The 27,682-nt window shown below is 44.6% G+C and overlaps 1 protein-coding gene across 1 annotated transcript in view; it reads left to right on the forward strand.

Moving 5' to 3' along the window:
• Nucleotides 1-27,682, forward strand: part of tenm2a (teneurin transmembrane protein 2a) — a gene marked incomplete at its 5' end in the record, with an annotated part of 179,522 nt that overhangs the window by 130,071 nt on the left and 21,769 nt on the right. The window contains 7 exons of the mRNA XM_080502497.1: nt 11,727-11,849; nt 13,491-13,696; nt 14,844-15,039; nt 16,576-16,677; nt 17,204-17,398; nt 18,868-19,068; nt 22,892-23,077. Of these exons, the coding sequence (XP_080358623.1) occupies nt 11,727-11,849; nt 13,491-13,696; nt 14,844-15,039; nt 16,576-16,677; nt 17,204-17,398; nt 18,868-19,068; nt 22,892-23,077 (1,209 nt within the window). The remainder of the gene's footprint in view (nt 1-11,726; nt 11,850-13,490; nt 13,697-14,843; nt 15,040-16,575; nt 16,678-17,203; nt 17,399-18,867; nt 19,069-22,891; nt 23,078-27,682) is intronic.

The raw sequence follows: 27,682 nt of genomic DNA on the forward strand, positions 1-27,682 counted from the left end.
AAAATATTTTCAAACCATGAAGACAGCTTGAGTTCCATGCTTGTCTGGGAGGTCTTGTCAGGAAGATTTTTGAACTGTACCCAGCTAATATATTTTCAGAAGGAGCTCTCCCAAAAATGCTGTGGCATTTATTCGTCTCTGCCCCTAGAAGGCCCTATGATATGAGGCTTCAGTTATTTGGCCTTTTTCAGTGCTGAAAGTCTAAGGTTTTGAAGTGAAAATGCAAAACTTATATTACGTTTTGAATGTCCTTTTACACGACAATAGTGCTCGGAGCTGCTAAAAGTGCAACTTTTCCTCAGCGCTTGGGCACTTCGGTCATAGTAGATATTCTACACATGGACAAGCACACGGACAAAAACAACAATGGTGGTCTCCAGAGTGTCATCGGCTGTCTTTGTACTTGCCATTGTTAATATTTACAACGTATTGTTCTCTGCGCACACGTGTGTGTGGTTTCATTAAAAAAACCAAACAACAACACCCACTAGCGGCCCTATAAAACGAAAATCATTTTCAAAACGTTGCTATTTAAATGTAAAACATATGAGCTTTGTTTAGCTTCCCTCCTGAAAGTTAACTAGCAAATGTCCTATTGTAGCAAAGGAGCTTCATATCCAGTCCATGAAAATTCAAATTTTAACTATTCATAATATTCATGCTTCTATTGTTACCGGCTCATATCACATTGTATGTTCTCCCAGTGGATGCCAAATTTTAGGCATTCTGCTGCAAGCATACTTGTTATTCTTTCTATTGAACAGTGCGTTTTCCCTATTGCCCCAACCTCAGGGGAGGCACGCCCCTCTAAATCAGTCCTCGAGAGCAGTGGTGTCCACGATCCCTTTAGGGGGAACACGGGAGGGGGGAGGGGACCTTTGCCAGACCTTTTGATCTGATGTTGTCAAAACTAGTAGGTGTTGAAAAAAACCGTCATAAAACCTGGGAAAGTGAGTGTTTCTGGCAGTGTTTGGCTTCAGTGTAATATTTTGAATAAACAGTTTAAAGAGGGGGCGTCCATAGTCTTTTAATGCAGCAATCGCAGGGATCTCCAGGAAAAATAACCCAAAAAAAAGGCTTGTTCTAGACAAAGACAGGCTTGGTCAAACATAAACACCTCTTTTATTTCAGGTTAGTTGTCCTGTTTGTTTTGCGCTGACCCACGATGCAGGAACGTCGCTACTTTTTATTCATCCCACATCGCATCGGAGAAGTGTCAAGATAACGGGCCTGCTATAAACACAAAGCGGATTCAGAAGGCGTGAGCTTTGTCACTGTAGTCTTGTGCTGCACTGTCAAAATCAGCCTCAGCAGGAGCCTTGGCCTCCACTCGGCATCGGTAAACAGCCATTCAGACACGCAGGAAGACACATAAACTACCGCATACTGAGGCTGCTTCTGCGCAAAGGTATCAGTCAAAGTAGAAATCCTAACAGGAAAGTGAATGTTGTTGTTTTGTTTTTCTTTTCATTACTGATCTGAAGCCAATGTGCGATAGCCATACTTAAAGGAATGGCACATACTCAGAGGAGAGCACTTACAGAGCACATCGGGAGGAAATTGTGATGGCTGTCTACGGGCGGAGGTGTGGGAGGGGAGCGAAAGCGTCGCTTAAAGTACGTGGGAGTGTGTGTGTGGGCATGAATTTTATTCCTCCTTGACCTTATTCGCTGGTCAAGAAAATGTATATCAGTGTGTCTGTGAGACAGACAGAGAGAGAGTAGGCGAGCGAGAGAGAGAGTCACAATGTAAAGAGGAGGGTGATGAGAACGTGTCAAAATGTAAGTGTGTGTGTGTGTGTGTGTGTGTGTGTGTGTGTGTGTGTGTGTGTGTGTGTGTGTGTGTGTGTGTGTGTGTGTGTGTGTGTGTGTGTGTGTGTGTGTGTGTGTGTGTGTGTGTGTGTGTGTGTGTGTGTGTGTGTGGCAGATGTGCCACTGAGCCCCTGATTGGCCTCTTACCCCAGAGACAGGACTCAACAGATGGGGGCATCTTAGGAAACAGTGGCATCAGCAGAAAGAAACAACCCCCTCATCACCTCTGCATACATTATTAATATGATTGTACATTATTTATCCATCTATCTATCATTCTATATATTTTTTTACTTGTACATTGACATCCACACATCCAACACGAGTTAGTACGCAGCCCTGCTGACTGCTCACCTGCACCTTGTGTGGTCAGATTTGTGCACCTACAGTGTTTGTGTGCGTGTTGTTTGCATGATTTTTCTGACACGACGGAGTGCCCTTGAGAGTGGTGTGTGTGTGTGTGTGTGTGTGTGTGTGTGTGTGTGTGTGTGTGTGTGTGTGTGTGTGTGTGTGTGTGTGTGTGTGTGTGTGTGTGTGTGTGTGTGTGTGTGTGTGTGTGTGTGTGTGTGTGTGTGTGTGTGTCCTCCATACCAGATCAAGGCCTTTTGCCTGGGGCGCACAGACAGATCCATCCTCTCATGATCCCTGTGTGGCCACACTGCACTGGACAGCCCCATATGGAGCTACGAACCAGGAGCAGGGGAGAGGAGGCGAGGCCACAACGAGCACAAACTGCAACACACCTGCATGTAGATAATTAAAGATAGGAGGTGCCTTAATGCATAGAAACAACCAGAACATCAGGCTTTAGTTGCTTCATTTTTCTTTCTTGGGTGTGACATTTGTTTTTATCACAACATATAATTGTTAAATTAAAATGTAATTAGAAATACAATGCAAAACCTGTCTGTTTAGACTAATTGCTTCCTAAGCTTTTTTTCTTCTTTTTTTTTTACCACTATCTTAGTGTCAGGGCAGCATTTGGGTACTTTCCAGACGGTACAATTTGTTAACAACCATGCCTGTCTGTCTTAGTAATTGGTACTATTAGCTTGTTAAGCCTTACTGCTTTAAATTTCAATGTGTTTGTAGCACGAGCGTGATGGTAGGCACACTGTCCAAGAGCAGTGTGGATCCACTGTAAATTGTTGTTGTTTTTAATGGAATTCAATGAGTGACTGAATGCGAGCGAGCAAGCGAGTGCAGTGCGCGGCTTTGTATTAAGCTTCTCTTTAAACTCCACTTCTGTAGATTTGCAGTTTTATTAAATGATAAACGTGTTTGCTTTACCACCAAACTTAACCGTCCAACTGGCTATAATTCAATAAGCAGAAACAAGGCTGGAACGATGCTTTATTGTTATTATTACTTTTGCTAACTGTGGGGCCCATTTTCGACTGTGGTAAGGAGAAGTTTTGCTCTGGTGTTTTGTCTGTGCTGAACAGAGCTGTAGCGGTGCTGCCAAGCCTGAAACCCTTGTGTTTACCCAGCTTTTTGTAGCGTTAATCGTGCAGCAGGTTCACTACTCATAGGGGGGATTTTGTAGTACCTTTTGTGTGCGTGCGCGCGTGTGTGTACGAGTGTGTGCACGTATGGGCCCAACTCTCACTGGGGGGATCGAGCAGAGCACCCAGAGCCATGCAGCGTGAAGAGGACCCCTCTGAGGCATCCACCCAGGAGCCCACTCATAAATTACAGCAGGACACATGTGCCTGAACAGCACTTTTCTTTCTGTATGTGTGCGAGGGTTCCTACTCGAACAAGCCTATATAAAATGTGCACACGCGAAATGTGTGCATCCCATTGTGCGGCTTTACTTCTGGCCTTGAAATGCTCTTTTTTTTCCCCAACTCCATAAATAAAGCTTCCGTGATTGCTCGACAATCTTCAAGAAGCACACACATATATGTATATACATACTGAGAAACTTTTATTAATGCAGACCTGAGCGTGCTTCAGGTGCACGGCTGACAATCTCTCTTTGAAGCCTTTTCACTATTTTCCCACCATTAGAATTGAGCCATGGCAAAAAGATAAACATACGCAGATTGAGGAAAATGGGGGAAAAAGAATGAGCAGCTTTGAGGCCGAGCATCCCTGTATTCTGTATTTGTGTTTGCACAAGTTGGAGAGAGTTTATTTGTAAGTGAGGACAGCCGGTTGCATTTTCGGTTAAAGTGCTTTGCTCCAAACTCCAGCGGAGTATGGCCTTCTCTTTACGTGTGAAGGAATGACTGAGCGGATGGAAGGAGGAGGATAAACGAGAGTGCTTGTTCTTCATTCCCCCAGCGTCTTGTTTGCTTGCTCCGCATGGAGCACCGGAGCCAAAGGAGAGGTGGTTGCTAGGATACAGGTGAACGGTTGGCATACAGGTCCATCAATGTGAATGGCAACCTGGAGAGAGCGAGATAGAGGAGGGGAAAAAGAGAAGAGGATGGAATAGACTTGGTGCGTGGAGGGCAGAGGGGAACATAAAGGGGGAAGAGGAAAAGGACGCTAGATCACTGGAGAGACAGAGGAAAATGGAAAGTAGAGGCTGATATGTCACTGTCGGCGCTATAAGAGCGTGAGACTGGTGAAGAGGGGAAGCAGCTTTTTTTTTTCCTTTTCTTTTTTTGTTTGTTTGCTGAAATGACGGGGAGGAAGAACAGGCGTGACAAGACAGCCAGGTGTGGAGAGGAGACGCCGAGGGGAGGCAGAATGAGGAGAGATGAAGGGGAGCGTGGCCTCCTGAGGGTTCTGTCACCTGGAATATCTGTGGGACTAATGTCTCCTAATTGATCACAGCAAGCAGAGAGCAGAGGGAGTGTGACAGGGAGACGGGAGGACAGGCAGAGGCCGCGGAGGACACGGAACGCAGCCGATGACTATAGAAGCTTGGAAAAAAGATAAAGCGGGAAGACGAATGCAAGCCTCAGAGGACAGAAAATGTATGGAAGAGGACAAAACAGAGAGAGGAAAAGAGAAGGAGATGCATTGTGGCTGGGAAAAAAACAAACAAACAAGGGAAGCAGGTTTGATGGATGAAAGATCGAGGACATGTCAAACTAGTTGCATTCAGGTGGAGTGATGATCTCACACACACACACACACACACACACACACCTACACACAAAGGTGTGCCCTTGACTGCAATGAGCCAGACTTGCTAGCGGGCACTTGTGTCACCTTTGCAGGAGTTTGGTGTGAATGTGTGTGCGTGTGTGTGACTGCCGGATTTGTCAGGAGCTGTGGCACACTCCACATGGTATTGTCATCACTGATGAATGACCATAAACACACACACACACACACACACACACATGCACGCACGCACGCACACGCACACACACAAACACACACACTATTTTTAGTCTTACTCTCAGCTCCCTTGTCTGTTGATTAAACAGTCCCACACACACACACACAGTCGTGCACTGTCATCGAGCGTGACCTTCATGCCTCTCAGCCGGCCACTTTCCATCCATCACTGCTCTCTTGCTGTTCCAGACTGATCACAATCGCTTATTGCCCATTATTCCGGGTTCTAGGATTCTCGCTGCAGTGTATTCATATCGCTGCTCTCTTATGTAATAATGTGAAAAGGAAGTGATACAAGCATGCAGTACCATCAGACTGTTTTCTGATTAAAAAGCATTTCAAGTATAAAAAGTACAAGAAGAGTTTTATGTTTCTTATCAAAATTGAACTCCATTGGGATTAGTTTCAAACTTTGTGTTATCTGATGCCCACCTGGCAAGTGCACAAGATCGGTGCAGAGTTAAATAATTAAGAAAGTGAATAAAGATGGAACAATCACATGTAAATTGACAAGTTTCTGAAAAGGAAGGTGAGTACTGTTATTTCTTTTTCTTATAAATCATCACCAAAACTTTCAGGTATTATTTTACAACCCCAAATGCAAATTCAATATCTGCTAATTACAAGTTTATTATTTTTTTTATGTCTGCTCTCTAAATCTTCAATCTAAACATTTCTTCTCGAAACAATGAGAATTAAAACCATTTATTATTTCAGATTCTTTTCTTTTTAAGAAAGCATTGAACAAAAATCTACAATTTTTTTCTACACTTTTCTATTCTCTTTCAGAGAACTTTCATAATACAGGATTGTAGTGTTAGAAAAAAAACTTTTTTTTTCCCAGCCAATATGTTTGTTCATTTGATCTCCCTTTACAAAGAGTAACAACACAAATATCTTGAATATGTCACCTGCAGACTAGTGTTGAACCTGCAGCCCCACGAAGTGGCTGCTTTCCAAAGCCCGCTCCTCGACCCCAAAGTCCCCTCTCACATTGCATGTGGCTTCCCTTCTGCTGATCCAAGGTTGAACAGCTAGAGGTCAGGATGTGTCACTCATGCCAGTGTTAGTTTCTTTGTGTATACATTCAGAGAGTGTGTGTGTGTGTGTGTGTGTGTGTGTGTGTGTGTGTGTGTGTGTGTGTGTGTGTGTGTGTGTGTGTGTGTGTGTGTGTGTGTGTGTGTGTGTGTGTGTGTGTGTGTGTGTGTGTGTGTGTGTGTGTGTGTGTGTGTGTGTGTGTGTGTGTGTGTGTGTGTGTGTGTGTGTGTGTGGTGGCACGGTTGGGCATATGGTGCATGCAGAAACCTGGGCATAAGGATCAGACGCGGAGCGTGTGTCCGCAGCAGCAGGGCCTGTCGCACTGATAAAGGTTAGGATCTTACCACACGCTGCCAGTCCAGGAAGAAAGGCGCAGGGCATGGCCAGGATCAGGCGCACGGTGCTGAACCATCTGCACCAGGGGGATAAATGGGTCACCTGCACCGGTCAGGTAATACAAAGCAGCTTGTGCAGTTGTTTAAGACGCAACATCGATGTTACTACTTTGACTTTGTGTTCGTCTACCCGGAGTCTCTCTTTGCGCCCCAGTGAGACTGATATTCCCTTCTTTGATGTGCGCATAAATCCAGGATTTGCAGCATCACCGATGTCATTGCTGAGTGGTGCTCATTTCGCCTGCATTAGTGTGCATGGGCTCATTTCATTCATTTATTTCCTCATTCATTTATTCATTAGTACGAGCCTTATCTGGCCCCAATCGTTAGTCCAATTAGGCCCACGGTGCTTCACTGGTCGTGTGTTTGAAACAGGAGATGGATGGAGGCAACGTGAAAGAAATCACTGTCCTCTCTGTTTATTCTCTCTCTCTCTCTCTCTCTCTCTCTCACTGCATCTCGTTTTCTTTCAGTCTCTTGGCCTTCAGAACGTACTCTTGTCTCCGTCTTTTTTCGTCCCACACTCATTCTCTCCCGTTCTCTCTGATCTGTGATAAGATAGCATAGTTCCTCATATCCTGTTTCTAATACAGATCGATGAGAGGGAGAGGACCGAGGTGGGAAGGGATGAGAGACGAGGCAGAGTGGGTTGATGTGGTGGGGAGGAAAGGGAGGGGAAGGGGGTCAGGGTAGAGATATCTGAGGAGGAAATGAGGATTCAGAAAGGAGGACATCACTCAGATTCACATCTCTTTTCATTTAGCCAATCACACACATTCACACGAGCACGCATGCGTGCATGCAATCACATACACTCACACTCACACGCACGCACATGTGCGTCTTGCGTCTCAATATTTCAGTGCCAGGGCGGAAACCATTTTGGCTGTGTGATTGAGTGACTTTTCCCCACCAGACGGGATTCTCGCAGGTAGGAGCAGCGAGCAACTCATATAACCTTTTGTGTTGCAGTCAATTACAGTTCAGTTGCATCAGCTGAGTGAGGAGGTCCCACCGGGGGTTGCAGTGTACGTGCGCGCTTGTTGTTAATACCATGCAATTTTCTGCATGCATATACGCAGATAGACACACACACACACACACACACACACACACACACACACACACACACACACACACACACACACACACACACACACACACACACACACACACACACACACACACACACACACTCTCGGAAAGCAGACAAATTGTCTCTCTCAGTGCATATGACCCCCAAGGGCAGCAGCCAACCGCCGCCCCCGTCCCTCTGTCTGAGACTCTAAATGATCTCAGTGAGCAGCACCTTCAAAACTTAGCCGAGAGAGGAGGGTGTCTTATTTATAGACTGCATAAGTGGATATTGTGCGGCAAGTTCTGCAAAATATCCCAAACGATCTGAGTATGGAGAACCCGAGGCAGCCTTCTTTTCCTCAGTCTCTCCAATATTAGCATGGCAGCCCTGCATGCGGAGATCGAGAAACGAGTGCGAGTCGCTCAGAAACAGGGAGCCGAGGCACTGTTTCTCAGGTGGCTGCTTTTTTGTGAGCATGTGTTTGTTTTGGGAAACAAACTGTCTACCGGTTCGCTAAGTGAAGGCCTTAGAGATGGGGGAGATAGGGGAAGGTAGTGAGGCAAAGAAAAGGCTTCCTAAACCAATTAAAAGCCAGGTTGAGGATGGGGGGGGGGCTAGTCTCAGCTACAATTACTGCCCTAATTGAGGTCAGAGTTGTTAATTTAGTGGTGAATTAGAACAGTTAATATGCGTTTATCAGGACGGCTAGGGGAAAAGGCACATGAAAGTGTGTTGCTGATGCGTGTGTGTGAGTGAGCGCGCGAGGGTGTGTGTATGTGTGTGTGCTCTTATGCTTGTGCTCTTTGTGTAATTTTAGTTACATTACGAGAGATTACATACAAAAACATGCAAGAGGCCATTCTCCGCCTTTGGAGCAATTAGGAGCATCACAATTGGTTCAGTGGGAGATGCTGCTGTTTAAATAGGCAATGACAAGGTTGAGTTGAGACAGAAATGGGCGAGAGACGAAGGAACGGAGAGGAGGGAAGCGCGGGCGAGGGAGAGAGTCTGAACACTTGGAGCATGTTCCAGAGAACAGAATGATGATGATACAATATTTTCCAGTCAGGGGACACTCGGTGCATAGCCTGTCACAAAGTCACCTTTCTCCATCTTTGCCCTGCTTGCTCTTATTTTTCATCTCATGCAGAAATCCATTTACAGCCTTTAACTCTGAGACGTATAAATATTTCCCACAACACGCACATGTGCATTGTATTTCTGTCCAATTGCCTGTGTTGGGAACCACTTACTGTCAGAAAATGAGTCACAACCATCTTTTCTTTCTCTCTCACCCAACCAGTCAATGAATTCAAGGCCACTCATCCCTTAAATCTTCCTTCTCAACTTCTTCTTCTCTTCTCCTCATTTCGTCCATGGGGGCCCTCATCCACCACTTCCCTCCTTCTCTGTAACATCATCTGCAGCCTGTTTCTCTTCTCTTTTTTTTTTTTCCTCAGGGGCATTCATCTCTTCTTTAATATTCTCTCAGTTCTCACCGTCCTCCAGTATTCTCTCTGTTCCCCTCTCCTCTGCTCTTCTCTTCATGGTTTGGCACAATTTCTCCGAGAGCCCCTGACCGCTGCCCCCGCTCCGAGCCGGTCCACCACCTCTTTCCTTTTCATCTCGCGAGTCCCTCCGTCCATCATCCCAACCCAAACCTCCTTTTTGTCACAGGATCACATGTGTCACTGTGTTTTCAGAAGCTGTCGTTTGCTGGTGATACTGGCAAGCACTTTGCCTCTTTGAATTATGCATTGTGATTACATAAAAAAAGCCTCATGAAGCAACTGATCTATTTTTAATCTGACGCATTTGCTTGTTAAACCTGCTTTTGTGTGATCTTTTTCGCGTGTAAGCGCGTGATATTGCGCGTGCGTCTATCAAAATGAACATGAGTGAGAAGAAACAAACGCAGCCCAAGTCTGAGTATCGCTCTTGTTCTCTGCGCGTATCTGTTGAATTCAATTCAGATAGGCTTTATTGACACAGCATTTAATAAAGTCTTCCAAAGCAACTTGAAAACAATAATTATGCAATTATGATCAGAAAAGAAAATGCTTAAAATTATGGCAACACAAAGCTAAATACATCAATTTCAGCAGTTTCATTTTTGGTAAAATTACACCCTAACAAAGTTAGAAGTGTTGTTAAAATGAGGAATGGTGCTTGTAAAAGGAATCATAACAAGTGTCTCTCTTTGTCTTTCCTGCTCTGTGTGTCTTCCTGCAAAGAAACCTGTTGACAAAGTGTTGGCTTTGGTGGTCTCGTCACAAAGGAGCAAGTGTGCCATCTATTGGTCAACTTCAGGCAGCCACCTTCACAAATCACAAGGCAGACGGAGAAAAGGGGAAACAAATAGTTGGGGGACACACACATCATGCACAGCGACCCTTGTCTGCATGCTGACACAATGAGCAGAAATGCACACACACACACATACAACATACAAAAGCTAACCATAGGGCTGTCTGATCCAGTCGCGGGGATGACCTAGATTGAGCACGCCGTCACAATAGACCCACAATTGCTTACTGTCGCCAGCTGATTCAATAGACAATCTTTCTATCGACTGCTCCTTGTGATACCATCTCTGCGGTGTGTGCGTGCCTGCATGTGTGCGTGGATGCATGTCTGCGTTATCTACAAGGAAGGACAGACAAAAGATAAGAAGAAAAGAAGGGGAAGAAAAGGGGGAATTAAAAAGAAAATAAGGAGAGGAATGAAGGTCAGAGCAATGAAAGGGTAGCGGGCAAGGCTTGGATATAAGAGAGATGAGATGGGGGGGAGGGTGCTCGTCCTCTCTCTCTATCGCCTGTTTTCTATACCCCCCCCCCCCCCATGTAAAATAAAAAAAAAAAAAGAGCTGACAGTGGAGGCCAGGCAGCAGCCAAGGTGTCAGCGCTTTCCTTTGACCAGGAGTGAGGGAGGCGAGAAAGAGGAGAAACATAAAAAGGCAGAAACAAAAAGCTGGGGGGAGAGATGGGACATCAGGGGTGAAAATGAGTCTGCCCCGACAGCAAATCCTCAAGCCGCGGCCCCTTCTCCTGCAACTTTTACACCTGTGCCACAGCGTGTGAACCCCGGGCGAGGGGAGATAGAATTCGACAAGAAGGAAATTGATTCCCAGGCTTCACATGCAGTTGCAGAGCTCTGCTGGTGGGGAGTAGGCCGATGCTGAGAGGTGTGCAATAACACCTACATAATGCATCCCAGCTGTGTGCATCAACAAAGCCCACATTACAGCATCCGTATATATATATATATACATATCCTCCAAGTGCGTTCATCCATTACAAAGACATTAACATTAACATGCAAACATGAGCTGAAGAGATGTATCTTTTGTCTTTTGAGGCCGTCCTCGAGATTGTTCAAAAGCATTACGGAGATCAAAATCCGCATTTATAGCAAACAAACATACCTGTCACCAAAGACAGCACTGAACTGCATGGCGCTTTCACAAATACAGTCAGGGAACAGACATCTATTGAGGGTTTTTTTGTTTAGGGACAGGGTCTAGCTTGGCAGCAGGCTAAGGAGTGAGGAGACATGGGGAGAGTAAAGAGCTGACAAAGTGAGGAGTGAACACACTCGAGCAGTCTTCTACCACCAGCCCACAATAACACAACAGAGGACAAAAGAGAGGGAAGGGAAGGGAGAGTCATAGAGCATTCTCTTCAGAGAGCAATCTGTCACTTGCTCTCTGTGAGATGGTGTAAAGGCTTCCAAATAAAAGCAGGAGACGCTGTCACGCTTGCCGACGGCTATGAGAGGTTGAGGTAAAGAAAACAAGAGGAAATCAGGATTTTTGTCGTTGTTTAATTTTATGTTTTGCCAGACTTGGCTTGCCCTTTTTTGTGGGTACAGTTACCTGCCACTTTGATAACACTGCTGTTTGATTGATATACCGCAAGCATAAAGGTAAAAATTTTAGGTATAAATGACAGATCAGACTTAAGAGGGTTGGTCTCTTGTATTTCTGTGGCTCGATGAGCTTGCAGCTCCTTTCTTTCACTTTTAGACAATCCACCATTCAAGTCGCATGTCCCCCACCTCTCATCCAACCCTCTCCGCATCCTCTCTCCCTCTCTTTGTGCTCAGCGATCAACTTGCTGGGTTTGACGTGGCAGCTGAAGCCCTCCGATGGCCCCGTATTAAACAACGGACTGGGAGCTGGTCTGCCTGTCAACAGTGATGTGGCCACACTGCCCTCTGGAGGCAGAGGTATGAACGACAGCACACACTCGAACCCCCCCTACACCCACCTCCACCCCCACCCCTACTTTGAGATAAAGCCAGCAGCAGCAAGCATTTTACATGTTAAAAAAAATTGAAGGGATAAGGATGGCTACACTCCGTGTTATTCCTTCTAGCAACGAATCCCACGAAAGACTAAAATCAACAATAAATAGATCCTAACAAGAATTGTTTGCACAGCCACAGCCTGATATGACTGGTTCCTCTCTGCTATAGAGTGCATTTATGTACCACGCTGTGCACACAGTAATATGTTTCCTCACTATAATGAGGTGCAACAATCATCTATAAATCCATCATCTGGAGTCTCACCATATGCAGGAGGGTTGCAGGAGCCGATCCCAGCTACCACTGGGCAACAGGCAGGGGACACGCTGAATAGGTCACCAGTTGAGTAGCGACACTATAGTTTAATTTAACTCAGCTCTGCAATCCTTATACTATCCTTGCGCAATGAATACAAATTGGCATACCAAATTTGTATTAATCCACAGCAGTAAATAGTCCTCAGCAAATCATTATTTACTCCGAAACTAAATCTTCTTCTTCTTTTTTTTTTTTTTCTCCAGCTATTTTTAAAGAGTTATGTCTTGTCTGGGAAGAAATTGGCATTATATAGCATTCCACATGCAGTGTAGAAAAGGTCAGAAAGTTTTGAAGGACATGTCAGCACATTGTTTATACGTGAAAATACAGCAGTGGTCATCCGTTCATGGCTTTGAAACGCTGCACCACCTCAATAAAACCCTAAAGCCGTCCAATAGAAAACTTGGCCCATGAAACAGGATCACAAAACTAAAATATTTAGATATTTCCTGACGCAGTACAAGCTGTGCTATCCGTATGAGCTGTTTAACCACTTCTCTGTGCTGTACGGAGCCCGGGTTTTATCATTTCAGTCGGCGGCGAGGTGAAACTCCCCTCACTCACCCCCACCCCCCTCCTTTAAGGCCCCCATGCGGTTTTCTATCTATTCTTCTTTCCCTCGCTCGATCTGGCTCTGTAACTCACACCCCGTGTACTATAGGTACGTGTGGGCTGCTGCTCCGTGTCTGTATTCTGTATTAATGAGAGGACTGTTGTGTTGTGTTCCCTCGCTGTCTAGGCCAGATGCTGCTGTTGTTCTTCTCATTGTTACTTTTATTTTCTATATATCTTTTCTCTTCTTTTTTTTTGCACACACAAACACACACACACCACCATCTCGCACTCAGTCTTTTTGTGTCTGGGCCTCAACACACTGCTGTTAGATGGCTGACCTGATTGCAGGATGTTGTGTATTTCTGTGGGCATGCCTGTCTGCCTGGAAATCTGCGCTGCAGTTCTATCAGCCCTCTATCATTTCAGCCCAGACAACAGAGTCAACAGTCTTACAGGCTTTGATACAAAGGCAATATTTTGCATCCCACCATCGCGTGTAACAACACTCATTTCGACATAAACTCTGAACACACAGTTTGCAGAGCTAATGGTCCACAGCCTCCGCTATTCAATGGTCATGCATTTTTATGGCAGATTATTTTCAGTAAACTGTGATGATTAACTATTGACTCTCCCAATCAATGCATGTAATCACAGATTATGCAGTTTCTTTTCCCCTCGCTCCAGGTCCGTGGGCTGGCCGAAACACCAGCATAGACACGGGCAGCATCGAAGTCGGGAGGCGGGTGACCCAGGAAGTCCCTCCTGGGGTGTTTTGGAGGTCCCTGCTTCATCTCGGTCAACCCCAATTCCTCAAGTTCAACATTTCTCTCGGCAAGGATGCCCTATTCGGAGTGTACATTCGTAAGGGGCTGCCTCCCTCTCATGCACAGGTAAAAAAAAAAAAAAAAAAATCGACATGAAAGACTGGGACCATACATTTCTACTCATTAGAACAACGTCTCACAAGAGAAAGCAATTTATTGCATGATTTAGATAAGCTGCTGATCCCATTCAGTCTTGAACTTCACAGTATGTTTTATTTGGTAATGGCGATTCAGTTTTAATCCTCAAACACAGTGATCCGATCAAACACAGCACACGGCTTTACCTTTCAGTCTAGTAAACACGGACATAGTTGTCTCTGTAAAAACTCCATATCCTGAATTCATCTCCTTTTTATACTATGAGCCCACAATTTTACAGAATAAGAATTTTGAGCTCCACAAGTCAAGGAAGAAAGATAAAGCAGACACTTCAAAGTAAAAGCAAGGAAGTTGTATTAAATGCATCATATATACAAAATTGTATTTGATTCATTATGACTCCTTGACGTCCGGTCGGCTGGTAGGCAATAACAATGTCCAGGTCTGGTCTTGATTAAACAGCTTTTGGGCTGATGGAGCTCCTCACAGAATTATCACTTTATTCACATTGAAAGCTTGATAATAAAGAAACGGTCTCTTTATTCATCAACCATAATGGCAAATACATTTTCAAAAAGGGACTTGCTGCTTGTTTCATAGGACATGATCAAATTCATTTGTGATTCATTATTATAGTTGTTTGAAAAAACTAATTTAGACTAAGATTTACACTTAATTAAATTTCACAGTAATGTAACTTTTACTGCCCCGTATTAATTAGAAACTCCTCAATTAACAATGGATTCGATTTGTAGGAAGGGATAATTGCATCCAGATAACAGTTTCACAGCCTGACCTGACTCAAGCTGGGATAGAGTGTGCAGCGGGTGGCTGCTGTGCTCCGGTGAAAACAGCCCAAAGAGAATGACAGCCCACAAGGAGCTCTGTGTTGCATTCTTCATGCTTCTCTGGCAATTCCAAGCCACACTTACTGCAAACCCCCCCCCCCAAACCCCCCCAAGCCTTTGCTTTAAACTTCCTGTATATACAGCGAGGGGGTCACTTTCCAAAGCCGCAAAAGTACCACCGCAGCACTTCATACCGGAATCATAGATTTCATTCTCACATTGTCCCTTCCACTGAATTTTCCCCTCACACCTTTCTTCCCCTGCAGTATGACTATATGGAGCGCCTCGACGGGAAGGAGAAGTGGAGTGTGGTGGAGTCTCCGCGGGAGAGGAGGAGCATCCAAACTGTGGTCCTCAATGAGGCGGTGTTTGTCCAGTACCTGGACGCCGGTGCCTGGCACTTGGCCTTCTACAACGACGGCCGGGAGAGGGAGGCCGTTTCCTTCAGCACAAATGTCATGGGTGAGACAGAGTCAGCATTTGCCACTGCGGGTAGCTGTGGGCGGAGGGGTGGCTGTGCGGGTCGAGCGAATTTAAATCAAGCACCAGCGTTTACCAGAAACTGAAACGTATGCTATCAGTTATGCATTATTTTGGTCTATCGAGTTTCAAAGACTTTACACATTCACAACGTGTAAAGGCACTTGCGGGTAGTGTGTACACAATGTTTCCAATAATCATACAACCACAGAAGCATTGTCAAGTAGGAAGGACTGCTCAGAGAGTTTGATTTGAGTCTGCTAAAATGTAGTTGGATAAACCATTATGCAGCAAGCATAAAAATGAATGATTTTTTTTAATCAAAGCACTCTCGTTATGTGTGTTCATGTATGAAGAGGATGAATCATCTTCTGAACAGTTACTACACCAGAACTTATCCATAAATCAGCACCGCAGCACTGTAAAGGCAGGAAATTTTAGGAACTTGAAAACAGCAGCCTAAAAAGATTTCACTTGTGCTACAGCCACAAGTATGAGAACAAGAGGGGGATGAATAGAAAGAGTCAAGCAGAGTGAAAGAATCCTTCACCATCAATATCGTGGGGTAGAGCTTTCAGCAGCAGGAGTGGTGGAGAGATGAAGAGGCAGAGGCGGCAGGGCCAGAAAGTGAGTAGTGAAAGGAGGGGAGCTGGAGGAAAGACATAATGGTAGGGGCAAAGCCAGAATGGAATCAAGTGGAGTGAAGGATGGGAGGAGGAGGAGGAGGCTGGAGAGGAGAGTGAAAAAGAGGGTGGCATTAGTGTAAGAGGGAGACAAGGGGCTCAGATATTGGGGGAAATGGCCGCGGCCAGAGTGAGAGGGAAGCACTGGAAGGAGAGGCGGCACAGATAGGCTGAGTAATGCTTTGTGTGAGAAAAGTGGAAATTGGAAAAAAAGGAGCAAGACATGGATAAAGGTCCAAAATGCCCACTTGTGATTAGCATCGACCCTGCTTCTCTCCATGAGCTGGTAAGTGGGTTAAGAGGCACTAAAGAGTGGATCGAGAGGCTGAAGTCATGCCTCCTTACAGGCAGAAACATGCACAATGAGTCCATGTGAGATCTGCCCCACTGTGCCAAAACCACCAGACCTGTATGAACTATTAATGACCTTGGAAGGGCCAGACAGCAGCGAGGAGGAGACAACCAAAACAATGAAAGGAGTGCCAGACGAGACTGAGAGGTTCGAGAACATAAAGCAGGGCGAGTTTGTGTTTTCTCATAAAGCCTGCAGAGCATGGGTGGATGGATACCATCTTGAGAAATGGCTGGTTTGAAAACGCATTCTCCCCACACGATGAGGAATAAACAGCAGAAAGCAGGCGTCGGATCTTGGAGGACGGTGTTTGCGTTTGATATGTGTGCGACTGTGTGACTCGGAGCGCCTTGACTCAATTTGTAGTATCTTAAAGAATGAACGGTGCCAATGATTTAATGGAATGCTTTGATGCTTGCCATCAAACTCCCTCACCCCTCCCCTCGTTTTCCCTCTCTCTGTCTCACTTCATCTTCTTCACAGATTCAGTGCAAGAGTGCCCGCGCAATTGCCATGGAAACGGAGAGTGTAATTCTGGTGTGTGCCACTGCTTCCCAGGATTCCATGGCATGGACTGCTCCAAAGGTATTAACAGTTTGAAAATGTGTTTTTCATCCACTGGAGGTGGGGAGGGATGGGGGCGTGACAACAACAACATCGACAACAACAAAAAAACTATTTGGTCAATCTCTGCCGTCTAATTACATGAGCGGACATATTTCGGCTGCATACAGAGAGTAGAGAGGATTAACAGTGGCAAGATGGCGCATGGCCTAAGGTGGAGCCGAGACAAGATGACTGATGATGAATGGCAGCTCCCCCAGCTAACGACTCCCTGGCTCTGTGCTCACCTGGGATAGACAGCTTTGATGAATAGTTTAGTTACCTCCGCCTGTAATTACTCTTCATGTCATTGGCACTCTCCAGCCCCTTAACCACTCTATTCACCCTCCTGCTCAGGGAGGGTGGTTGCGTGTGGGTGGGCAGCATGGCTCTTCACAGCTTTAAGATTCTCTAAAAATCCTGCTAATTGTCTCTTTCATTCGTCACGATTCTTTATTGTCACCCACGTGGTTTAACGGTTCTATCTTTTTCTGCGTCCCTCCTTCAGCGGCCTGCCCCGTGCTGTGCAGCGGCAACGGCCAATACGACAAGGGCTCCTGCGTGTGCTACAGTGGCTGGAAAGGACCCGAGTGCGACGTCCCAGTCACGCAGTGCATAGACCCCCTCTGCAGCGGCCACGGCACTTGCACAGATGGAAACTGCGTGTGCTCCATCGGCTACAAAGGGCAGAACTGTGCAGAGGGTGAGAGCAAATAGCGTTAAGGGATCAGGGATGTGTGATTGTTTATTGTGCGTCAGCTGTTTTTCATTGTCACTGTGTGGTTGTTTGGAAAGAACGCTTCAAGCAAGACAAACACATTTCACGCATTGCCCAACACACACACACACACACACACACACACACACACACACACACGCAAACACACACCGTCCCAACTTCAACCAAGACTAGCTTATCATGGCATAATCTCCCGCTGAGCAAGTGTCCGTTCCTGCCATATATATCTCTACAGATGAAGTATGATACTGCAGCCAAACACATCAGAGATTTTATTAAGGGCTGGAATCGCTTCTATTGATCCTTGTTAAGAAGGATCAGCACACCACATTCTCAGTCATCAGAAAGCAGGAGAGAAAAGGAGAGTAGGATAAAAGATGGGTAAGAGGGCGGGGGAGCCAGGATGGCAGGAGGTGAATATGTATGAAGAAGGAGAGAATCGGAGAAGAAGAGAGAAAAGAGTGAGGAGCATGCCAAGGGTGAAGATGAAGAGAGTGAACCAAAGACAAAGGGAAGAAAGCAGTGGAGTGACAGAAAGAGTCAAAACACAGGGCCTGAGAACAAGGTCAGCATTTTCCTCTTCTACGCCTCCCGTTCTCTTTTTTTTTCTTCTCCCCCACATCTCCTTCTCATCCAATTTTTTTTCTTCCCTTCTCCTCTGGTCTCAAATCTGATATTCATCACAGCAGAGTCCCTCAAACAATTTACCTGAAGTGCCAGCGACATGAAAATCGATAACTGTGATCCACCATTTCTGCCTGGCAAACAGAAATGGAGGGCCGAGGTTACTGCACTTTTATTAATATGTGTGCGTGGGTCAACCATGCTCGAGTGGGAGGGGAGGAGGGGTGCGTGTGTCGTACGCCGGAGGACAAGGGGAGAGAAAGTGTGAGTGACCGGGACGGCGCAATGAGATGAGGCCTGAGGAGGGAGGGGCGGGTGGGTGGGCGCTATGCCGGGAGGAGGTAATTTGTCAAATTGGTTTTCACTCACTGCGCGGACTCCGAGCTGCCTGTCAACCTGGCAGACTGACAGTGTCAGATTCTGTCTGATGCATCGGCACATGTGCCCGTGCACATAAATGCATACACACACACACACATACACACGCACGTACCAAATGATGTGTCTGGGAAGCTCACTGCTCTCTCAGAATGAAACTCTTTTTCTGCTCTGGCCCAATTATACTTAGTTATTCATTATTGTGTGCTTTAATTGCTTTAGTAATATGTCTGGTTATGTTTTTTTTTTTCTCGTATATTTCATTATCTTCAGCATACACAAAGAAAATAAAAATGTCTCTCTTGTCTTTTTCTGAGAGAATAATTAATTTGTTCCTATCCTAGCTCTGATAGGATATTTCACGGCTTGTGTTTTGCTCTTTCTCTTATTTGTTTCTGCTTCAACGTCGGTGTATCGCTGACTCAATGCAGTGGATTGCCTGGATCCCACATGCTCCAACAATGGCATCTGCGTGAATGGAGAGTGCCACTGCAAGCCAGGATGGGGAGGGCTGCACTGCGAGCTGCCCAGGGCTCAGTGCCCAGACCAGTGCCACGGCCACGGGGCCTTCATACCAGACACCGGCCTGTGCAGCTGTGACCCCAACTGGATGGGACCCGACTGCTCCATGGGTACGTACGACTGCGCAGAACCGTTTAGGCTGCAACAGTGACATCTGTGGCGTAAAAGCATTGCGATGTCAAAGTTAAAGGAAAATTGTTCCAGACTAACTATGGTAGTAGCATATTTTGTGATCCCAGGGTACGCGGCTAATTAGCTTGTTTCATACTGTTCTGGTTATCTGCAACTGAATGAACACCAAAATCACCCAAAATCCCCCCAAAAAAAAGAAATTTACAACATGCTCACAAATAGGATACAGCAACTGTTGTGTTATCGAGGCCAAATTGGAACATGCAGGAATAATATGTGGCAAGTTTTTACTGTCAAAACTATATAAAATCATCTCTCTCGATAGGCTTTCAGCAACAGTATGTTTATGACAGATTTTTATGATTACCGAGGCGGCGCTCGGAATTCAAAGCAGGCCAGACCAGATGAGGCACTTGTGTTTAATCAGCAGTTTTCATTGGGCTTTACTTAACAGACATGCACTGAATAAAACATCAGAAACTTTAGTCAAAATCAAAAATGGAAAGAAAAAATAAATAAAAGCCACGGTGCAAAAACATAAGCTGCAACACAAAAAAGTAAGCCACAAAACAAATGTTATATTATTAATGCAAAAGGCTGGTTCTTCTTGATGGACTGATAGAGCTTTCTCTTTGTTTGCTTTGATTAGTCCCACCAGGGACTTCATATAATCATCTGCATATATTTAACCAGATGTCTGTTAGTCAGATTAGGTCAAAACTACTGCACGGATTTTGTCGGAATTTTTGATGATCTGGATAAAAATGTATTTTCTGAGTCCAGGTCAAGCTTTGGCAAATGCCATAAATCTCTGATTGCTCTTGTTTCAACTGTGACTCCATATTATGTGGCAGCCTGTGCATTTGTGCTGCTGTTTTTTTTAGCATCTTGATCTGAGCGCTCTCAATCACAATCAGTTTGCTGGAGGGAAAAAGGCCACAGTTTAAAAAAAAACCCAGTCATATCTTGATTATCGTCAATCAAAAATAAACTAGGAAGGCAAACTTTCATGGGCTTTATAGATTATGAGATTGACCGTATGTTGTTCTGGAAACTATAGAAAAGCCAATTCCTTCTTAAGCTGAGTGCATGAAGGTTAGAGGTGTGTGTGGATGCATTGCAGACACATTCAAGTTTATTAAAGATAGGATGGGATGGGGGGGTAGGGGCGTGGAGGCCATCTGAAGTCATTTCCTGAACATAATGCTAATAACTCTCCGCTGCACCCCGGGACAGAGTCAGAAAGATGACAGATATTTCTTGTAAAAGTTGCAGAGTTCACGTTTAAATGCCTTCTATAATTAAATACCCAACTCGCGGAGCCCTCCTTCTCAATAAAATAAAGCCGTTAAGCTTCCTCCGTAGGAGAGGCAGTAACCTCCATCACGCCAGCCTGAGAGCGCTTCCCATCTCTGGAGCACAAACAGAGCACCCGCATTTGTTTCGAGAGAAGCAAAGCTTAACTTCAATAAAGACAACATTGTTTCACACTGCGGGATCCCTCAGCAAGTGTGTATCGCAACGTCTGTACATGCTACGATCCCCGCACACCGGGGGTCCTAAAGCACACCACCGCTATTGTCACATCTCACCACATGCACTGTCTCTGCCTGCAACATCCCCAGCTTTCCAGACAGCGACTGTAATGGAGGATGGGGAAATAAACCCGGGCGTCACAAAACTATAATCACTGATTTTAATTAAAGGTGCATGATGGAGGATTGTGATTTGCGTAATTTGGATTTGATTGCTTAGCAGCTTAATGTACTGTCTTTTTGCGCTCGCTGTGGTAATTTGAACTTGTCTGTCATTTTCCGAAAAAAAATAATAAGCATGTTTTTTGGCTTAAAATTGTGATTTAAAAAAAAAAAGGCTCAGGTTAAGCCTTTTTTCCAAGTGGAATGTAAAACTAATATTCTTCCGTCATTGTTATTATCAAGACAGTTTTGAGAAATGGATGTAAACTAAATGTAGTGAAGGCAAAATGAAACTGTAAAGTAAACCATGCTTCATGGCAATAAGTGTTTAACAGGTGTAACTGTTGCAGACTTGTATATGAGGGCCATCCTACTTTATTTTCACTTTCCTGTCTCTGTAGCCTCACAGTTGTCAACAATAAACTAAGGCTGTGTGATCTTAGTTTTGTGAACTCCTCTTCACCTGGGTTTTAAAAATACATTTAAATCTGTCTCTTCTGCCGATGAAAATATCTTTAATCACAGTGAGACAAGAAATGCATGAGTAAATCTCAAGGACATTTTCCAGTGTCTTTTATTTTTAAAGAATATGTGCTTGATTCAAAACCAGACTAAAGTGATATCAAAACAAAAAAATTTTTAAATAGCTTTGAGAATGAACTTTTTTTTTTTTTTTTTTTTCATTCCGAGATCCATGTGTTATGACGCCAACAATTATAGCAGCTCGCTGCAGATGCTGTGAATGAATTTACGGTAAACCAAAAAAGAAAAGAACATTTTGGACTTCATCAAATGGCCTGCTCTTGAGCTGGACTTGCTGTTGCAATGAGTCCTTTGAGAAATCAAAAGTTGTTTGAAATCTGTACCACCTGCAGGTCATTTGGTGAGTAATAACCTATTTCAAATTATTTGGAGATTCTTTTTTTTTAAATCCCTTCCATGGCTCAAAGGCATCCACAGCCTATCTTTTGAAAGGCCTCCAGAGAGCGCCTTCGATCTTAGTGTGATGACAGCACACAGTTTAACAGGCAGAGGAAACAGCAGAGCTTGACTTTCAGGGTCTTTAAATCAGATTCTGATTCTATTCTACAGATAGGATCCTGTCATTTCCAGTTGGTTCCAGTTAATGCAGCTAGAAACTTGGAAAGTTACCAGTAGGGAAAATCGAGATTTCCCAGTTGAGATATAACAACGTGGAATAGTGAACAACTTAGTCCACTGGTTCTCAAAGTGTTGGGCAGCCCCTCCGGGGGGAGGGGGGGCAGCGGAGAGCTTCAGGGGAGCGCAACAACACATAAAAAGTGGGGGTCAGGCTTTTACCAGCAATTGGTTTTTTTTCTGAATTTGTGACAAATTAAAAAAAAAAATGAAATAAGCTGTTGTACATACAAAGATCTAGATTTCCAGATTTCAAATTATAACAGAAAAGAAAGGAGTTATGCTTTTAATCCCTTGTGGATTTCAAAAGCAATTACTAATTGTAATCTTAGAATGTGAGGAAAGATTAAGAAATGCAACAGTAAATTACCTCTTGATGTTAAACTAAGCAAAGCACAATGTGGTTCAAGCCTTGTACGGGGGATTATCCTCCCACACTTTGACAACGGCTGAGTAAAAAAAAAACAAATGTGGTCACCACATCATCATATAAGTCAACACTCAAATAAAATGACCTTATAAATGCAGTCTCCTCCGTGAACAGCCATTCTATACATGCAGTTAGAATGATAACTGTGTAGATTGATGTAGGCTAATGAAGGGTGGCTGTATTTATTTTTAAACTGGGATGCAGTTGGTTTATTACTAAATGCATCATGTGCAAATGCTAATTCTCTCTCTGGCATAATATTAGCCCACTTCTCAGAAACTTCCCACTCTTGGATAGTGATATTTGCTCGGTCCCAGTTACTCATGAACACACCATTACTTCTGCTTTAATAATCTCAAGATTGATGAATGAATGCCTTCAAGTGAACTTTCTGCAGCTTGTATATGTAAAGGAAAAAACAGTCAACTATGTATAAGGCAATAAATAAGCCAAGATTGCATACACTTTCAGCTACAAACAATCATTTGTGACACAGATCTCTCTTGCTTCATTCAGAGGTATGCTCGGTGGACTGTGGAACCCATGGAGTCTGCATGGGCGGAGCCTGCCGCTGCGAGGAAGGCTGGACTGGCGCGGGCTGCGACCAACGCGTGTGCAACCCGCTCTGCATCAAACATGGCACCTGCAAGGATGGGAAGTGCCAGTGTCACCAGGGATGGAACGGAGAGCACTGCACCATCGGTGAGAGTGTGTCTCTGTGTGATGTGCGTCTGTTTGAGGTCTAGGGGGTGTGTTTGATCTGTGTCTGTGTGTCAACACGTGGGTGTGCACAGAAACACCAGCACACAGTAAGACCTAAGCTGGCAGCTTTTACTTTTTTAAAGAGATTTGAAAAAAGGAGAGGTGGAGGGTAAAAAGGGAGGCCATGGGGAATTGAAGGAGGGGGCTGACGTAGAAGGTGGGAGAGCACAGGAAAGAGGAGCAAACTTCTTAGAAGTGGGGGTGGGAGGATTACAAAAGAGTGGGGTTTAGCTGTTTTTAGGCTGCCTCTCAACTGCATACCCCAGGAGTCTTACTTTTTCATGGCCTTTGAAACACCAAAGTTCTGTGATGAAAGGCAAAACTCTTCACCTCACTGTGATCAAAAAATAACTCTCACTTTGTTTATGTGTGTGTGCATGCGCACAGTCGTGCCAGTGTGGGTGCGTGCGTGTGTGTGTGAATGAGTGTTTTTTTGTCCGTCAATCACTGTCTCATATTGACATCACTGTCACTTCGGATGGATGAGTGCCAGATCCCTTTGATTCACCGGCAGTGCTTTGAGACACAAAGTCTCATTTCCTTGTCACCAGTAGCACTGTGATTGCAATCTGATACACAAACACCAAAATACACGCACATCTACACCTACCCACACGCACCAGCACATACATATGCACAGGGGAATAGCAGTTTATGATCTCCCTATTTCCCCCATCAGAAAGTAGGGCAGCTTTGACTGCAACATCAGCCAAAGATGAAAGAGTTGTCAGGCCTCAGATTGGCGCAAAGCACACTTCACTAGCACCAGACACTCAGTGTTAACTTATCTCAGCTTGCCTGTTATTCATTTCAGCTCTGCATGATGTTGCTTGCATTTATTTACAAAAAAGAAAAAAAAAACAACAACTCTCCCCATCTCTTACCTTTTGCACATTTTCTCCCACTGCAGACCATGGGAGCATGGTTGACAAAGCAGGTACCGTATCTGACTCTAGTGTTTTGTTTCTTAGCCTGTGGTGGTAGAAGCTAGCTGCTGCATTTGTGGGTTTTGGCCTGGCTTGGCTCTATAGACTCTGTGGTGCTATCTGTCCATAGACTAGGGCGCCAGCCTCAATGATGACTCCCTCCACGTGGTGCACTCCCATTTACAGCAGTGCACTGCAGCAGGGGTTAGCTGTCATTGAGCCTTCGATGTGTGGTGGGGTCACTGTAGAGCCCAGTGTGGTATCAGCAGTGTTGAGGGGCTGTGCTGTGAATGTGTGGTGGTGCATGCGTGTGTTTCCTCTCAATATTTCCAATGTGGGACCTGAAAAACACAAACACACAACACTCCGGCATTCCGGTCATGTCCTGCGGTAAACACGGCTGCTTCACACAAGGAGAAAATAATGAAAGTTGTAAAGAACTTTTGAGTTAATTGGTGAATTTCATAGGCCACTGATGCAAAGCCTTAATGTGGTGTCAAAAAAATATATAATACAGAGCTGTTAACTGTGTGTGTGTTTACATTTGGGTATTTGTGGCAATGGCTGTGGCCATGGTTGAGTGGCTGATGAATTTATTCTCTGTGTGCACATGTGTGTGTTTGATTTTTGCGTGCGTGACTTGGCGAGTCACAATTCCTGATTTCCTTTCTTTTCATTAAACTCATGCCTCCCTGCCTACATAAGCCAAGAAATAGAATACACTTCAGTGAGATCACGCAGAGATAAACAGAATAACAGCTAAGGTTAAGACATCGTTGCAAACAAGAGGACGGGCGCAGGTCCGGGGTGACTTGTCTCACACGCACAACAAGAATGCTTAATAGATAGCCCTGCAGCTGAACCTCTGTCAGGTTGCACGGAGCGGCACAGATTGCCTGACAGTACAGGTCCCCGGAGCACCGTTGAGAGTGTCCTCTCACCCTCTGCGCTTAATGGAATAGCTCTCATTGTTTTATGAAGAGCCAGCCCAGAGAAAAAAGGTAAATTGCAGGGTTAAAGAGAGAGTAAGAGACAGAGCGGGTGGAGGGAAAAAAGAAGAACAGATGGAGCCAACGAAAGCAGAGGGGCAGGTCAAAGTACAATGTGGGAGAAAGCAATCAATGTAATTTCCAAGGAAGCTTGTTAAGAAAAGAGGGAGTCGATGATTGGTTGCTTATTTGAGGAAGTGCACAGTGATCTGGTTCATCTATAAGCAGAGGATTTATGATCACGACCTTTACTTTATGACCTTTAGAGGAGACAGATCTGAATATAGGAGGAAAAGGGAAAATGGTGAACTTTTAGTACCATATCTTAACTTAGTTTCTCTTCTATACGTCATTCTCAGTCTCGTCTCTTTCTCTATTTTTGCACGTCTCACACCTTCTCTCCCCGTCTCTCTGCCTTTCGTCCTTGGAGCCTTACCCATTATCTATCTAGTCATATACCCTGCCATCCACACCCAGAGACACAGCATACTACCCAGGAGTGTGTGTGCTGACCCATAACCCAAGGCAATTTCTTCTCCTTTTTAAGGGGATTTCATCAGAGTCCAACTACATTACTGGGGAGGGTGGACTTGATAGTTTCTGAAATTCCACTTTATTCTAGTTAGTATGAGGGGGTATCGACTGGGCCCTGGCATTAAAGAGAGAGGAGCCCCATGCCGGCTTGCCCAGGCAAGCCAATCAATGCCCACTATGGATTGTCCTGTCCGGGCGCTTCATAAGTATTTGGCTGCTTTAAATGGCAACTCCATTTAACAGGCAATCACTGCTAACTGCCTTTGTTCCCTGAGCTCAATACTTGGGGACAATCTATTCCAGCTTGACTGTTAATACAGCATTATGAGCAGTCCCCTGATGCAGAAAATGGTAATAATTAAAGATAAAACCTTTGATTTGATTCCTCTTGTTGAGCTGAAAAACGTTGTTAAGCTTCTCTGCTTCTACCCACGCAGGCCCCCCCCCCCCCAATATAAAGATGGCGCACTCTCTCTCTTTAAGTCCTTTGTTGACTTTTCCCTCGTCGCCTGGCGGTGAAGGCACATGATAAAATGCCAATCGGGGTGAAATGCCTGTTAATTTAGCTGCTGCCACGGTTTAGATTGCACTATCTGTATTCATAATGCATGGCTTTATTGATGCAGCGATTTGTTAGAGGGCAAAATCCTACAGTGCAACTTGAGTGAAAATATGTTCATTAATCTACTGAGCAGGACCCAGTGAAAAGCATTTCATATTCATAATCTCTCCGTGGGTTATTTTGTCCTTCCTCACTCGGTGTCGCCACGCCGCTGCTGAGTGAGAAATGTCAGGTCGTATCCCCAGGGTGCATCACGCTGACTGTGTGCGTGAGTGTCCATGCGCGCGAGTGGCGTGTGAGTGACTCTCGTGCATGCACGTATTGTTTTATCAGTCAACCCCCTGTCTATGCCTCCATCTCCTGTGGGCAGACTTAAGACTGTTGCATCCCGCACCCTCATTTATTGAAGAGGAAATCACTGTGACAAGTTTGTTTGGGGCTCCTTGTGCTGCTGGAGAAAAACATTGTCATTGTGTGTCATCATGCCTTCCACCCCCCCCCCCCCCCCCCCCCCTCCACCCACCCCCCGTTTGATAGATTATAATGTGACAAATGCACAATCTTGCGTTAAAGTTGGAGAGGTGCGATTTAGAGGAACACGGCAAAATGGTAAGACGGGCCAGGAGTTAAGACCTTGTTTTGAAATGAGGAGATGATGAAAACCATGTCATTGTTGAAAGGGACAATCCATCACATGTCGTGATATTATTTGCCCAGGTGCATCAAAATCACATAGATCAATAAAGATTGCATGGTTTTTAACATCCAATAGAATAGTGGGTTTTTTTCATAAGCAAACTGCACAAAAACTGCAAAAATTATTATCAAAGTTACTTTCAAGGAATATAGCACTATTTATGCATTATAACATTTTTAGCTGCATTTGTTACATTTTGAACGGATAGTTTAATACTACTTCAATCATCTAATAACTTATCATGTTATTAGTAAAATGTTATTATGATAATAGATCAAATATCTTATTACACTTTTAAAAAGTTATTATGCTATGGGCTTTATTGCATTGAAAAAATGACAAAAAGCATTAAATTACTGGCAGATATTATATATCGGTCATTATCGGCAAATGAAACATCAGCAGGGACCAATTTTTTTTCCCCAGAAAGAGACGGCTCCCAGTTCTTCCTTCTCCCCATGTATGATAGAAATTCTCAATTAGACTTCTTAAAAGTCAAATTTCACATTTTCAAAAGCAAACCCATTTTTTTTTCTTGGAGTGTTTCACAGATTGGTTCTAATAAAGGGGTTAATCTTACAAAATAAATTATTCTTTTCATGAAATCTTGCCAGGAATTAAATGAGAAAACTGATACTGTCTTATATCTGTCTTTTCAGAGTGAAGCTGTAACCGGCAGCCTCTTAGCTCAGATTAGCATAAAGACGAGGAACAGGGGGGTAAAAGTGTTTGTCCGGCTCCGTCCAAAGTGTAATACCAGCATGTTTGTGTCTGATGGGGGGGGGGGGGGTTATACATGGGACTTTTTCTTGGCTAAGCACAATAACTTCCTGGTGT

This window comes from Blennius ocellaris (assembly GCF_963422515.1).
Source record: "Blennius ocellaris genome assembly, chromosome: 9".
Taxonomy (NCBI): domain Eukaryota; kingdom Metazoa; phylum Chordata; class Actinopteri; order Blenniiformes; family Blenniidae; genus Blennius; species Blennius ocellaris.